Here is a 16,233-nt window from a genome sequence, read left to right on the forward strand (position 1 = left end):
TACACAGAAGAACACACACCGGGGAGAAACCGTACGTCTGTTTAATCTGCCAGAAGACATTTGTCAGAAAAGACCACCTCGAAGTCCACACGAGAACCCACACGGGGGAGAAACCCTACAGCTGCCCCGTGTGCGACGCAGCCTTTGCCCAGAAGAGTCACCTCAACGCACACATGCGCACCCACAGCGTCAAGCCGCTTCCCGCCGACTGATTCGTTTCACAAGTTCTCGGTTGGTTCAACAGCAGCGTTTTCAGTTTGATTGAAAGACCCGTCCGTCGCCCTCGGGACTTAAAGCAAGGCCAGTCCCGGGCCGGGCCCCTCCTCCTCCTCGCTGTGGGTGCCGCAGTGGTTGTAGCGCCTCCGTGTGGCCTCCAGCAGGGAGTGGTCGGGCAGCGGCACCGTCTCGTACAGGAGCGCGTTCAGGGTCTCTTCGTAAATACGAGCCTCGGGAAACTCCACCTGGACAAAGACAAGAAAACAATAAAGCTTTTTAGCATTCAAATCCGCTCATATGTCATTAGAGGATGTTACATCTCGATACAAACGCTGAGGAACCGGTATTTTCCAGAGGTGAGTCAGTAAGTCACTAAATGCAAGTCTCGAGTCAACACATTTAACTGCAAATTTTTTTTTTTTTTCGATAGCCCACATTTGCATTTGATTCTATCTATGCAAATAACATGCTATGTTAAAACGAATGGTAACTATGGCAAAAGCCTCATTTTAGTAAAAGAAAATCAAGAATTGTAGCAATTTAGTCCAAAAACAAACACCTGTATCTACAGCACCTACAGTAACTTTACCTCATTCTTTCACTTTAAAGAAAATGCCACATTAGATTATTTTGAAAGTGTCAGTTCAGCATCAATTCTTTTATAAGTAATTTTTTTTAACATATACTGTTGTTGACGTAACAACCTTTGCAATAAAAGTTGAAAAACTGTGAAAGCTGATGCTACAACGCTCTGTCAGACACCACAACAGTGTTTCCTTAACTTTGCGAAAGGAGTGAAACAGCGCCCCCAATATGACGCTGGTGGTCAAAAAGTGTACTGCATCCTGCAAGGATATTGTACGTCCAATTACACAATGGAGATCATTTTTTTCACTAAAGTGGTGCTAGCCCGCAGTTAGCTTTGCCCTTTAGCCTGTTAGCTTCTTCTTCGTGAGTCCATCAGTGTGTATTGGTGACTCCGACCCGGAGGCAGCGAAGTTGCAATTGGAGGGTCTTTCATCTCCCCCTGGTGTCTCTGGCCAGAAAACCACAATCATCCCTTTAACGCACCAGAGGGACAACGGGAAGGATTTATTCAGGTAAACAAGTTCCTTAGTGCTGCTTTAACCGAGCGCTGTTGTACCGTCTATAGGCCAGTGTAACAGATCATCGAAACTCTCAAAAATAATGACTGAAGAATAAACTACGACTGTTATATTTCATTTTTCTGTTGTTTCTATGTATTTAACTGTATGTATCTAATTCAGCTGTTTTTCATTATTGAATATTTGTAATACTTTTATATGAAGCAACACTTAAGTATGAAATGTGCAATAAAAATAAAGTGGAGTCAGAGTCACGCTGTGGTTAATGATGAGATTTTTTATGCTACTTTTCTGTTTTAACATCTTAGTTTTAATGTCAGACCAAACTCTCCTTAAAGCTGCTCTAAGCTCATGGGGCTTTCTGGGACTTCAGAGCCGTTTTCATTCCACTCTTTAACATCATCTGCACTTTAGTGGCTCCTACAGACTCCACACTTTACAGGCTTGATGAATGAATAATTTTATCTACAAAATGAAACCATAAACTACATCTCTTCAAGGGATATTTCAGGATTTTTGTCATAGGGCCTCATTTCCAAGTTATCCAGAGTAAAAACAGTCTGACCCACAGAGCACCTGAGGTAAATCACTGATACCACCAGACGACCCATAGAAATGTCTGTGTGACTGAATCATGTTTTAAATATAATCATTTTGCATTTAAAAGAACTTATATTTGAGCAGCATCAGCTTCCTGGTTGTAGCTACGCAGCGGCGGAGTGATCTGCTCGGTTACCGGATCTACAGTAGTTTGTTTACCTGACGTTACTACATAGGGCTGCTCGATTATAGAAAAAATAATAATCACGATTATTTTAGTAATAATTGAAATCACGATTGTTCAAACGATTATTTGTTGCCTTAAAAAATCTTTATTTTATTTATTCATTTTTATTATTATTTTAAAAAACAACTATGGACTATATTTTCTTTGGACAATAAAAGCATTTTTTTTCATTATGCTCACGTTTCTAAACTAATCATATAGGGACACCTGCCCCCTGCTGGCCAGCCCTCACACCTGTCCAACAGAGCGGCGCGGCCTGATGACATCATCACTCAGCGCTGATGTTTTTATGTCAGACCAAAGCCTGAGCCTTTAGCTCGTGAAATGCGAAGGGAACAGAAACAATCATCTCATCAGCATGAAATAAGAGTTTGTTTGAGCTCCGTTGATCTGCTCCTGAAGAAGAGTTTTAGACTTTTCTACTAAACAAAACCAGTGCCTGAGTAAAGGATGTCGAGGCTTCTGAAACAGCTGTTCTCCTTCAGCACAAGGTGAGCTCTTAACAGGCGTTATCTCAAGAGTTAGGTATAAAACATATTAGTAGATATTATTTACAGTTCTGTCAGGCTGCGCTGGTGGTTCAGCTGATCAGACGCGTCACACAAATCGCGCAGGACGGACGAGCGGGAGGGCATCCTTAATAATCGTTTGTTCTCGATTATGCTATTTTTGTGATCGTCTAGTGTAATAATCGAAATCGTAATAGAATTTCGATTAATTGCACAGCCCTATTACTACGCGTGGAATTCACAAAGGAGCTTTTTACAAATCAGATATGGCAACGTTTGGAGGACGAGCCCATGATTTAGAAGAGGTTTTTAATGCAGGCTACTAGTTACCATAGACATGCACTAGCCTAGCACTAGCCTAGCACCACTAAACTCTTCAAATATAAGGACTACATGAATTTAAAAAAAACTACACTCAACTCTGGATAACAAGGAAATGAGGCCCTAAATCAAAAATCCTGAAATATCCCTTTAACCTCTTAACACCCACTTGAACTGAAAATGCACCACAAAAAAAGCACCACAAAAGCTACAAAAAAAAGCACCAAAAATTGCAAAAAAGTAACAAATAAGTAACAAAAAAATTAAAACATACGACGAAAAAGTGACAACCAGGTCTTAGCTTTCAAATGAGACATAACACACTCCAGATGAGAAGCTTTTAGATTTGGGTAAAGCCGAACAAGAGAAAATGTGCTCGGTAAAGGTGGGGGTTAAGAGGTTAAGCCCCGCCTTCACCAAGTGTGTCCTTGTTTTTGTCACTATTTTGACACTTTATTCAAGAAGCTTTTAGATTCAGGTAAAGCCAAACTATATATATATATCTCTCCCCCCGGTCTCGCTCCCCGGGGTCTCGCTCCCCGGGGTCTCGCTCCCCCTGGTCTCCCTCCCCCGGGTCTCTCTCCCCCCCGGGTCTCGCTCCCCCCCGGGTCTCGCTCCCCCCCGGGTCTCGCTCCCCCCCCGGGTCTCGCTCCCCCGGGGTCTCTCTCCCCCCCCGGGTCTCGCTCCCCCCCCGGGTCTCTCTCCCCTGGGGTCTCTCTCCCCCCCGGGTCTCGCTCCCCCCCGGGTCTCGCTCCCCCCCGGGTCTCGCTCCCCCCCCGGGTCTCCCTCCCCCGGGTCTCACCTTGGTGTGCTTCTTCTCGGTGGAGTAGACGATGGAGGTGCAGCAGACCTCCGACAGCTTCCTCCTCTGGCCGTAGAAGGACCAGCAGCAGATCTCGTCCCCGATCACGTTCTTGATGAACAGGACTCTGCAGCTGAAGCTCAGAGACAGACGCTCGAACAGCTCGATGTTCCTCAGCAGGTTATCGTCCGAGTTACTGCGGAGACGGAGAGGAAACATCTCATCAGAGGTTCAGTCAAAGCCATGTTCCTGTGGCTAAAATGAGACTAAAACTAGGACTTCAATCTCCACATAGTTTCGTCGACTCTTAACCTCTTAACTCCCACCTGAACGGATCCCATTTTCACCAGTTTGGCTTTACCCTAATCAAAAAGCTTCTTGGGAAAAAACACCAAAACAGCCACAAAAAATGAGAAGAAAACAAGGATGTAAATGCAACAAAAATGTGACAAACATTCATCAAAAAGTGACAAAAATTCAACAAAAATGTGACAAAAATTCAACAAAAATGTGACAAAAATTCAACAAAAATTCAACAAAAATGTGACAAAAATTCAACAAAAATGTGACGAAAATTCAACAAAAAGTGACAAAAATTCAACAAAAATGTGACAAAAATTCAACAAAAATGTGACGAAAATTTAACAAAAATATGACAAAAATGTGACAAAAATATGACAAAAATGTGACAAAAATGTGACAAAAATTCAACAAAAATTCAACAAAAATGTGACGAAAATTCAACAAAAATGTTACAAAAATGTGACAAAAATGTGACAAAAATGTGACAAAAATTCAACAAAAATTCAACAAAAATGTGACGAAAATTCAACAAAAATGTGACAAAAAATCAACAAAAATGTGACTAAAATTCAACAAAAATGTGACGAAAATTCAACAAAAATGTGACAAAAATTCAACAAAAATGTGACAAAAATTCAACAAAAATGTGACTAAAATTCAACAAAAATGTGACTAAAATTCAACAAAAATGTGACAAAAATTCAACAAAAATATGACAAAAATGTGACAAAAATGTGACAAAAAATCAACAAAAATTCAACAAAAATTCAATAAAAAGTGACAAAAATTCAACAAAAATGTGACGAAAATTCAACAAAAATGTGACAAAAACTCAACCAAAAAGTGACAAAAAAAAACATACAAAAGGTGACACAACACAGCAACAACGCGAGGAAAAAGATCAGTTTTGTGGGTCTTAGCTTTCAAATGAGGTGTTACACAGGCCTATAGCCAAAGAGGACAGAAGGCATTCGGTTTAGGCGGGTGGTAAGAGGTTAAACTAAAATGAGAAGAAGGGACTAAAAACATCCAAAACTCGAGCGGCACAGTTTGTAAGAGCGTTACCTTGTGTACGAGTACTTATTGTTGCTCCTGTTGTACACCAGCTTCACCACCGGCTGAAAAAGACAGAAATAAAACCACAAATCACCAAAAATGATTAAAACTATGACTGTTAAACTAAACTAATATTTTATAAATGTTAAAATGACAATTCAGGATTAGTTTCAGTCGTGTCTTGTGTTATTCACGGGGCTTAAATGAAAGCAGTGCATTAAAGTGAACAAGGGCCACGTTTTACCCCAGGCTCACATTAACTACGGTCCGGGTCCGGTCCAGGTTCGGTCCTGATCCAGTCCGGGTTCGCCCCAAACTACCACTCACAGTGAGTCCGGCTGACACTGTGGCTCCGCCGGCTCCGGCCCAGACGCTGCTCCAGGCACAGAAACAGCACTCGCGAGAACAGAAGTGCGGGTTTCCTGCTTGGTGCGAGTTTACGGGATGATTAGCCCCGTGTATACGTAGTTTTTGTAAACAAAAGCCACATTTGCCAGAACAACGACTCTCCCCAGTGAAGTGGACGCTTTCACACACTCCTGCCCCCGTGTCACTGGTAATGGAGAAATGTTCACATTACGACGTTACGCGCATGTACAGGTGGTAAACGAGACCAGATAAGGAGCGAGCAGAGCGATTTTATTTTGAAATACACCGGATCTTCTTTCCTCACGAGACCTGACTTCCTGCTTGGCTCGTGTTTTTCTGTCAGCTTGATCCGCTGGGGCTCCGGCGTCCGGCAAAAATAGACTTCTTGCGGACTCTTTCCGTTGACGCCGGACGGCCTCGGTAGCCGGACCCGGACTTCGCGGAGCAGTGTGAGTCTGCAACATTGGTTTTAATGACTTTCTAAGTTCGCGGATGCCGAACTGGACCGTAAACAGATTTAATGTGAGCCGGGGGTTACAAAGAAATCGACTCGTCCTGAAACTTTAAAGGTCCTATTTCAGACTAAATCAACTTTTTGGAGCTTTTAGCCATGTTGTTGCTATTTCTTTAACAAAAACACCTCAGAGTGTTTTTTGGCTTCATTCACGCAGTTCTCAGCAATCCTCCTGAATCCTCCTGAATCCTCCTGAATCCTCCTGAATCCTCCTGAATCCTCCTGAATCCTGCTGCTCCGCCCTCTCCTGGAAACCACTGACCTGCTCAGTTGTGTCGTCAGAGCAGAGCGGAAGTGCCCGACGTCTGTAATGTAATGTCTTACGGCCTGATTTTAATTTGTAAAACAGCTTTTTCATTATTTCTGTCATAAGAAATAAACAAAGTGCCCGAGGTACAGACGCAGCCCCTGAGCGTCTGAACACAGTCGTGTTTGCACTGAAAGTTGTGAAGAAGGAGCCTCTGATCGACAGCTCTGATGAGCCCATTCAGGCAGGAGGGGCCGGTATGACGCCGGGTTTCACACCCATTATCCCCACTAATGACCATACAGTAGCCTCATTAAACAGAACGCTGACATCAAAGTGGTTTCTGATTCTTTTGAACTTTTATAATTGTGTAATTGAGAGTTTCCTAACCAGTTGTATTACCGTGTGGTTTGGTCTCACTCTGAAAGAGAAAAAGGCTTTGAACAAAGTGGTTCCCTCAGCCTCAGGACCACTGGCTGCACTTTGCCGCTCCTGGAGGCCACATATAAAGCTCGACTACTGAATCGAGCTTTACAACTTGCAAATGATGCCTCAGGCCGCCCGGCTCAGGCCTTTTCTGAGATGCTTCCTTCAGGGAGAAGGTATCGCTCCATTATATGTTCTACTGATCGACATATTAACAGTTTCTTTCCTCAAGCTGTGATCACTTTAAACAAGGCACTTCTATCATATTTATCTGTGTGGACTTTTATTGTGCAGTATTTTGCCCATAGGCTTTTAATGTGGCATTGTTTGTTTGTTCTGTTTTTTATATTGTGTCTTTTTGCGTGTTTTACATATCGCACTTTCAGCTCTTGGCTCATTTTTTTCCAATGTGGTCTTTCAAACTGCAAATGGCCAATATAATGAATCTGATGAATCTGAATCTGATACAAATTGAATCACCAGCATCTCTAAATGTGACTTGATATGAAGGAGAAGCTTTCTGTGTTTGTTCTACAGACCTTTGTGGAGGAGCTGATGAGCCGCTCTTCCTCTTTCCTGGAGGTGACGAGAGGAACCGCACAGCGCGGCAGCTCCGGCCGCTCCTTCTGCAGACGCAAACCCCACACTTCACAAACCGTCCAAACTCAAGTTAAAACCACTCAGTAAATCCTCCCAAAACTAAAACTACCACAGTCGCGGTCTTCACTCACCTGCAGAGTGCTGTGGCAGAGCTGCACCAGTCCCTGGAGTCTGTAGTATTTGGCCTCGTTCATGAGCTCGTTTAAAGCCTGCGGGTTTTTGGGCAGGACAACAGCGCCCTCTAGGAGGAACTGCAGGACGGAGCCAAAGTGTTTCCCGCTGCGGTCGACCAGGACCCAGCCTGAAGCACAACACGGCCAAACAGTTAAAAACACAGAAATAACAGTTCTGTGGCCACGTGCAGACAGGGCCGTAAAACATCTGTCATTAAAATCTCTCACTAAAAGCTTTCTAAGGGTTTAAAGAGAGATATATATATATACCTGTTATTTAGGGCTGTCATACATAATTACTATCCTTTTATAAATGACAGATGAAGTATTAACACTGCCTGACGGTTTGTTCAAAGCACATTCGCTGTGGCGTTGTTTTGAAAAGCGTCTTTATTATGTCTGTTATATTTGAGGAGTACCGTAAATGCTCTAATAGAGGCCGGGGCCTTTATTTACTCAAGGGCATCGAGGACCAGGCCTTTATTGGAACCAGGCCACAATTAGAGACAGGCCTTTATTTGAGCAAAACGGACGACCAGGAAAATGAAGAAAAACGAGATTTGTGTCTATTTGCACCTAAAATATTAGGTTCATTTATCAATTAACATTTCAAACCCTCTCCCAGCGGCTGGAACATTGACGCCTTTTATTTTGTCGGGACAACAAAATTAGCGGAGCATTGACATCAGTGTCACTGCAGGTTTCTGTTTCGTTTTTACCGCAGATCGGATTATTTGTTGTTATCTCGTGTAAAAGGCGAGTTTAGACGGAGCGTTTGTGTTTGTGATCGATCATGAGACTGACCCGAGAGAAGACGAGACGCTCGCACTGATGGGAGGAGTTATTTTGAGGCGTGGGACTGACCTGCACACGGAGCAGCTGGACGTGCTTTGAAGACGCGATGGAGACTTTATTAAAACCCTGGAGGGTCACACAACATTTGCCCTGTTTCTACAAATATCGTCACAGGAGGTTTGAAAAGTGGCTAAATCTGTGTCAAAGTTACGCTCGGATCAGCTCCTCCGCAGCGTCCCCATCGCCCGGGTTCCCGTTTGTTTACTTCCAGCACGTGAGTTTTCATTTACACCAGTATGAGACAAATTCCTAACATGGGGAATATTTCTACAGCTATAGTTTCTAATAAAAGCCCCGGCCTGTTTTAGAGACCGGCTTTAATTTGCCTCCGCCAGCCGCGAACCCGGCCTCTGTCAGAGACCCGGCCGCTAATGGAATACAGGCCAGTATCAGAGAATTTACGGTAATCACATTTGACTTTATTTTGGCAGAATATTTGTCCCAGGTGAAGAGCGCACCTTCTCTGTCCGTGAACACCTCCATTTTGCCGCTGAACATGTCTTTGAGCAGCGAGTCGTGTCGGGTCAGGACGCGGAGCGGGCACTGGAACAGGGTCCCGCCCACGTTCAGGCGCACGTACTGCCCCACAGCGCCCCCGGGTGGTCGTCTGCGTGTGCTGCAGCGGCGTCTGTCCTGCTCCGCCTGCACCTGGAGGACGGAGAGACGGAGATGAGGAAAGACGAGGGAAAGGCTTGAGACAGTCACACTCATCACAAGACCTCACCTGTGCCTCCGCGGGGGCCCGAGGGCTGACCGGGCTCTCCTCCCGGGATCGGTGCTCGTCGCTGGGGCAGCCGTGGCCGGACATGTCCTTCTGGAGGTAGATGACCACCCGGCACACGGTGGACCTCAGCGGCCCCGCCGTGGTGGAGCCGAGAGCGGGCGGGAGCTACAGGCCGCGGGGGAAAGAGCGCATGGGACCGAGCTCACGGGGAACTGAGGGAGACACAGAGGGTTCACTAAGTCTGGGTTAGGCCTGGTTTAGGTTAGACTGAACTAGTCCTGATTTTCAAATGTTCAAATGATCAAACTAAAGAAGGGAATAACCTGCTCCTTTTGCTCTGCTCTGTTGCACTATGTGGTCTGTCCATACGTAGATCTGCTGCTAACACTTAACCTCTTAACTCCCGCCTGAACCGAGAGGATCTTTTTCCTCACGTCATCAGATTTTTAAATTTTTTTGGGGGTATTCAACTCATTTATTTTTTTTACTTTTTTGTCATTTTATTGTAATTTTTTGTCACATTTATGTCATTTTTTCGTCATTTTTTTATCAAATTTTTTGGTCATTTTTTTGTAATTTTTTAGTCACATTTTGTCACATTTTTTGTCACTTTTTTTCATTTTTTCGTTAATTTTTTATAAATTTTTTGTCATTTTTGTTACATTTTTGTCATTTTTTGGTCACATTTTGTCACATTTTCGTATTTTTTGTCATTTTTTCGTCAATTTTTTATCACATTTTTTAAAATATTTTTTGGTAATTTTTTGTCACATTTTTTGTCACATTTTTGTATTGTTTTTGTCACATTTTTATCACATTTTGGTAACATTTTTGTCAATTTTTTTGTCAAATCTTTGTCGATTTTTTGTAATTTTTTTGTCAAATTTTTGTCATATTGTTGTCACATTTTTGTAATTTTTTTGTCACATTTTTTTTTATTTTTTCGTCAATTTTTGTTACATTTTTGTCACATTTTTGTCATATTTTTGTTTTTTGGGGTTTTTTTGTCACATTTTTGTAATTTGTCAATTTCTTGTGACATTTTTGCCACTTTTTCATCATTTTTTCTCACTTTTTTGTCACATTTCAATCATTGTTTTCGTCTCAGTTTTGTTGCTATTTTCACAGCTTTTTTCCAGAAGCTTTTGGACTGGGGTAAAGCCAAAGTGGAGAAAATGTGTCAGGTGGGAGTTAAGGGGTTTATGCACGTCTGTGAATTTACACTCAGGCTGTTGTTCTGTGTCAAATTGTTGTTGTCATTATCATAGTTTAAAATTAATCTTCTTGTGCATGCCCTTATAGCCCTTATAGTTTATTTTTTGTTTCATGTTGCACGATCGACTGAAAAAAAAAAAAAAAATCTTAGTCGTGAACCTGATCATAACCATGGCAATAAAAACTATTCTGATTCTGATATTCCATCAAACAGGAAAGATAAACACAAATTACAATATTCAAAAGCGAATCTTTTGGGCAAAAATGTGTCAATTTTCAATCAAAACCACGAGTCACTCTGGGTTTAAAGGAATAAGCCACCGTAGTATCTTCACTTTACTGTGTGGATGTCGAACTACTCCTGGTATTACTACGCCTTACAATATAGTTCCCCTTTTTATCCGCTTAGAAAATCCACATTCAATCAATCAATCAAAGTTTATTTATATAGCACTTTACAGCTGATTCCATTCCTTAATTTTGTGTAATTATATTTTATTGTGTAACTTCACGCAAACATATTTAAAAAGGGAAAACGTGGAAGAGCTTGGTAGCTTCTATCTTCACCTGGTTTGGAGCTACAGAGGAGAGAGGGAGAGGCTAAATGCTAACGCCGTCTGTGTTTACGTGACTGAGGACAAGCGTGAAGACCAGACAGGAACACATGAACTTGTCTGAGCTCAGGTAAGAACATGTCTCTGTATGTAAAAACGGTGGCCTGTTCTTTTAAGACCATTATTTTTCATTTTTGACAAATGCAGTAAAAATATTTGAGCAACATCAAGTTTCAGTGATTCATTTCATTTTTATGACTCTCAAGGCCTTCATTTTTTAAAGCGACAGTGGCTCGGCTGATAGAGCAGGTTGTCTCAAAACCAGAAGGTTAGTGGCTCAAATCCTGGACACCCAGACTCCCCGATCCACACACGCCTCCTCCAGCTGTTCTGACCCCGAGGCCACACCAGGCCAGCTCGGAGACATAGTCCCACCAGCGTGTCCTGGGTCTTCCACGAGGCCTCGTCCCGATAGGACATGCCTGGAACACCTCCCGAGGAAGCCCAAAACAGATGCTCCAGCCACCTCAGCTCGACGTGAAGGAGCAGCGACTCTACTCCGAGCTCCTCCCGGGTAACTGAGCTCCTCACCCGATCTCGGAGGGTGCGCCCAGCCACCCTGCGAAGGAAACTCATTTCGGCCGCTTGTATCCGCGATCTTGTCCTTTCGGTCATTACCCAAATCTCATGACCACAGGTGAGGGCGGGAACGTAGATCGACCAAGTCAAATGTAAAGCTTTTTAATGCTTTTTAATGCCCAAATATGCAAACATTCCATCAAATTGAAGAATGAGGGAAACTTAAAGCAAATTAGACACAATGTCTGACCAGAACCTTTGGATTTTCAACAAACATATGCAATAAATAATAGTTTAACAATGTCACGATTTCCCACTAACAATGCATTTAATGCCAGTTTGAATTGAATTTAATGCTTTTAACCCCTTAACTCCCACCTGAACCGAGCACATTTTCTCCAGTTTGGCTTTACCCCAGTCCAAAAGCTTCTGGAAAAAAGCTGTGAAAATAGCAACAAAACTGAGATGAAAACAATGATGGAAATGTGACAAAAAAGTGAGAAAACATTGACAAAAAAGTGATGAAAAATTGATGAAAAAGTGGCAAAAATGTCACAAGAAATTGACAAAAAATTGACGAAAAATGACCAAAAAAAATTATAAAAAACTTACGAAAAAATGACAAAAATGTGACAAAATGTTGAAAAAAACTACAAAAATATGATAAAAATGTGACAAAAAATTGACCAATAATGACAAAAATTTGATTAAAAAAATGACTAAAATGTGACACAAAATGAAAAAAAAAAAAGATAAAAATTTGTTAAAAAAATGACAAAAAAAATAACAAAAATTTGACAAAATGTTGAAAGAAAAATACAAAAATATTATAAAAATTTGACCAAAAAATTACCAAAAATTGACAAAAAATGACAAAAAAAAGAGTTACCAAATGAGTTGAATACCCAACAAAAAAATGGAAGAAAAATCTGACGACGTGAGGAAAAAGATCCTCTCGGTTCAGGCGGGAGTTAAGAGGTTAAACTACTTTAATAACAAATGACTTTTAATGTTTCAACGCTCCACAGAAACCCTGAAACCGCGATTATGTAACAAAACATCATCATTATCAGACACTTTATACTTCACACTTTTCGAAATGCACATAAATAATAAAATACAATGGACACTTCATCAATCACCGAAATAAACCGGCCAGAACTTGGACTAAACTGGGACTGAACAAAACCGGAGCTAAACCTGGACAAGGCCTGGGCTGAACCAGGTCAGAAACACAGCGGAGCTAATCTGAGCCTCAGAACTTCAGCCGCACGGGTTTATTTTGTGATAAAACGACGTAAAGCCTTTACTGTTTTGCCAACATTTCACTGTAAAGTATAAGAAGTTATATTAAAGTTAAAATCACGAGTTTTCACAAAATCAATCCTGACATTCCAGACTGCGCCTGTTTTTGTTGCTAGCATTAGTTTGGGAAAGTTTCGTAATCGGTCTTTTACTCACGTTTCTGTGTCCGCGGACATTTCCTCTTGTCCACAAGGTCGAGTTCTGATAAAAAAGTGAATCTGGGGGAACTTTTAATGAGTATTTTCAGTTTAAATGAGTCTAAACGTGAGAATATCCCCGGAGTCTGATTTTCCTTCGTGTGTTGGGTGTAACTCGCTCTTCGGCAACAGCGGCGCTTTACTGACATCTAGCGGCCAGACCGTGCAACTACACGCGCTGCCCAGTTTCATTACGGCGGGTTTAACCTCTTAACTTCCGTCTCAACCGAGAGGATCTTTTTCCTCACGTTATCAGATTTTTTTCCATCATTTTTTGGGGGGGTATTCAACTCATTTTTGTAGCTTTTTTGTCATCTTTTCTCACATTTTTGTCATTTTTTTGTTTGTTTTTTGTCAATTTTTATTTTATTTTTTTTGGTCAAATTTTAATCATATTTTTTGTATTTTTTTGTCATATTTTTGTAATTTTTTTGTAATTTTTTGTCACATTTTTGTCATTTTTTCGTCAATTTTGTATCACATTTTTGTCATTTTTTTTGTCAATTTCTTTTTAATATTTTTTGTCAAATTTTAATCATATTTTTGTAATTTTTTTGTCACATTTTTGTAATTTTTTTGTAAGTTTTTGTCACATTTTTGTCATTTTTTCGTCAATTTTGTATCAATTTTTTGTCATTTTTTTTGGTCAATTTTTTATGACATTTTTGTGACATTTTTGCCACTTTTTCATCACTTTTTTGTCGATGTTTTCTCACTTTTTTGTCACATTTCCATCATTGTCTTCGTCTCAGTTTTGTTGCTATTTTCACAGCTTTTTTCCAGAAGCTTTTGGACTGGGGTAAAGCCAAACTGGAGAAAATGTGCTCGGTTCAGGTGGGAGTTAAGGGGTTAATATTTTAATCTCTGCAATTTTCGGTCAAAAAAGAGAGAAAATTAAATAAAAACAATGGAAAAAAGTGTTGGAAATTGTTGAGAAAAAATATAGATACTTTTTTTTTTTAATTACTACTGTTATGAACTAGATCAATAGTGTTTACACCAAATAGGCTACCTGTCATAAAATAGTGAACCTCCCAGGTGACACCAGCGCCAGATCATGATCAAATCCTTACTAAATCCCAGACATAGCACTGTTACATTTACTTCAGTACATGTACATGAGTAACTTTTTAAAGAAATTGTTCTTTTTAACCTCTTACCACCCGCCTAAACCAAATGCATGCTGTCCTTTTTCGCTATAGGCCTGTGTAACACCTCATTTGAAAGCTAAGACCCACAAACTGATCTTTTTCCTCACGTTGTTGCTGTGTTGTGTCACCTTTTGTATGTTTTTTTTTTTTGTCGCATTTTTGTTGAATTTTTGTCACTTTTTTGGTGAGTTTTTGTCATTTGTTGGTTGGGTTTTGTCACTTTTTTGTTGAGTTTTTGTCACATTTTTGTTGAGTTTTTGTCACTTATTTGTTGAGTTTTTGTCACTTTTTTGTTGAGTTTTTGTCACTTTTTTGGTGAGTTTTTGTCACTTTTTTTGTTGAGTTTTTGTCACTTTTTTGTTGAGTTTTTGTCACTTTTTTTGTTGAGTTTTTGTCACTTTTTTGTTGAGTTTTTGTCACTTTTTGTTGAGTTTTTGTCATTTGTTGGTTGAGTTTTTGTCACATTTTTGTTGAGTTTTTGTCACTTTTTTGTTGAATTTTTGTCACATTTTTGTCACATCTTTGAGGGTTTTTTGTCACATTTTTGTTGCGTTTACATCCTTGTTTTCTCATTTTTTGTGGCTGTTTTGGTGCTTTTTCCCAAGAAGCCTTTTGATTAGGGTAAAGCCAAACTGGAGAAAATGGGATCCGTTCAGATGGAAGTTAAGAGGTTAAGAGCACTTTTATCATACAGCACTTTTTACTTCTATTTGAGTAAAATTATAATGAAGTATCTGTACTCTTACTTAAAAATAGTAAAAAAAATTGTTACTTCTTCTGACAACAACAAGACTCAAAATGGCAGATGACCCCGAGTACCACCTGAAGAAGCCGAAGTACCACCAGAGGAACACGGACCACAGTTTGAGAACCACTCATCCTGTAATGAACCTTAAACATAATGATCCTCGTACGATAAAAGGCGTTTCTTGGAGCAAAATGAAGTTTGTAGTGACTGTGGTTGAGTGGTGTCGCAACAGGAAGGTTGCCCTTGAGCAAGACACTTCATAACTGTGTGTAGCAACTAACGAGGACTTTTCATGGCCCACTCATGCCCGACCACTAAAAACATGTGCAATAGGTGAATCCTCCAGCCAGGTGGACGATAAAGTATAGGAACAATCTATACAAACGTCAGCTCAAACAAAAACAAATGTCCTCCAGAGACATTTAGCACAGTGGTTCCCAAAGTGGGGGTCGCGAGGCCTTGAGTGGGGGGGGGGTCCCTGAATGATTTCAAGATGAAATAAAAATGCTTCTGCTTTTAGTATCTTTTTGAGAGTTAAGGGGAGACACTACAGGCAAAACTCAATTTTTTCAGTTTTCATGTTTTGGGCCAAATTGGTCTCTGAACATATAAACTTTCACCCGGAAACTGAAAATATGCCTAATTTTCACAATAACATGTTTAAATATTGCGTTGATTCAATGTTCCCCCATAGACTTATATGGGAGAATGCAATTTCAAGGGTCTTTTTCTCAAAACACATTTTTCTGTCTTTGTGGCGACACTATGTCCACGTCAGTCGGACCTAAAGACTTCAGATTTTCCAGCCTTGGACTGAACAATATTTGGAAGATTTTTTCAGAGGGATTTTTTATTATTTAATCCCCAGCCCCATTTATTGAGTTTTGAATGCCAAAAAATAAGGAGAAAATTACATTTTTACACATTTTTCCAATAAAAAACAGCTTATTTTAAAACTAAACAAGAAATCCAAAATCCCCTCTGAAAAAGTCTTGGTAACTCATTCATCAATAAAATGAAACCATAAATTTGAATGTAGCTCTGTCCATTATTCAGATTTCGTTGCCGAAAAGATGGGAAATTTGGGGCATTTTTTGGCATAAAACACCTTGTTCTTATATGAAAAGATAAAATGACAGAAAACTTGCAATGTATATTTTACAAGTCTTTTCATGGTTTAGCTCCAAAGTACATCTCTGACATGTTAGAGCCGTATGAACCATCTCGGGCCCTGAGAACTTCAGGGAGGGGCCTCCTGGTGGTTCCCAGAGTCAATAATAAACACGGTGAGGCTGCGTTTCAGTTTCATGCAGCTAAAATCTGGAACAGTCTTCACGAGGATGTGAGACAGGCCTCAACTCTGACAATGTTCAAATCCAGGCTGAAAACAGTTCTTTTTACCCGTGAATATGACTGAAAGTATTTTATCTGCACTCTCGCCTTTTACTGTAATTGATTAATTTTATGTTGATGTTT

The 16,233-nt window shown here is 40.5% G+C and overlaps 1 protein-coding gene across 1 annotated transcript; it reads right to left on the reverse strand.

Annotated features, from left to right (window-relative positions):
• Positions 1-242: 242 nt before the first annotated feature.
• Positions 243-12,972, reverse strand: LOC306976771 (BTB/POZ domain-containing adapter for CUL3-mediated RhoA degradation protein 2-like). The gene is made up of 8 exons (XM_079574831.1): positions 12,818-12,972; positions 9,009-9,220; positions 8,743-8,932; positions 7,388-7,557; positions 7,196-7,282; positions 5,110-5,162; positions 3,742-3,937; positions 243-461 (listed from the first exon to the last, which is right to left on the reverse strand). The coding sequence occupies exons 2-8, from the start codon at positions 9,090-9,092 to the stop codon at positions 291-293; spliced, it is 951 nt and encodes a 316-aa protein (XP_079430957.1). The 5' UTR covers positions 9,093-9,220; positions 12,818-12,972; the 3' UTR covers positions 243-290.
• Between the last annotated feature and the right edge of the window lie 3,261 nt (positions 12,973-16,233).

Source organism: Gobius niger, assembly GCF_951799975.1.
Source record: "Gobius niger genome assembly, chromosome: 1".
NCBI classification, from domain to species: domain Eukaryota; kingdom Metazoa; phylum Chordata; class Actinopteri; order Gobiiformes; family Gobiidae; genus Gobius; species Gobius niger.

What these genes read in the sequence shown, in the direction of transcription:
- LOC306976771 (XM_079574831.1), bottom strand. Translation starts at nt 9,092, where the DNA reads ATGTCCGGCCACGGCTGCCCCAGCGACGAGCACCGATCCCGGGAGGAG. An exon ending in GGGCCCCCGCGGAGGCACAG is followed by an intron (nt 8,933 to 9,008) that starts GTGAGGTCTTGT and finishes TCCGTCCTCCAG; the next exon opens with GTGCAGGCGGAGCAGGACAG. An exon ending in TCATCAGCTCCTCCACAAAG is followed by an intron (nt 5,163 to 7,195) that starts GTCTGTAGAACA and finishes TGTCTTTTTCAG; the next exon opens with CCGGTGGTGAAGCTGGTGTA.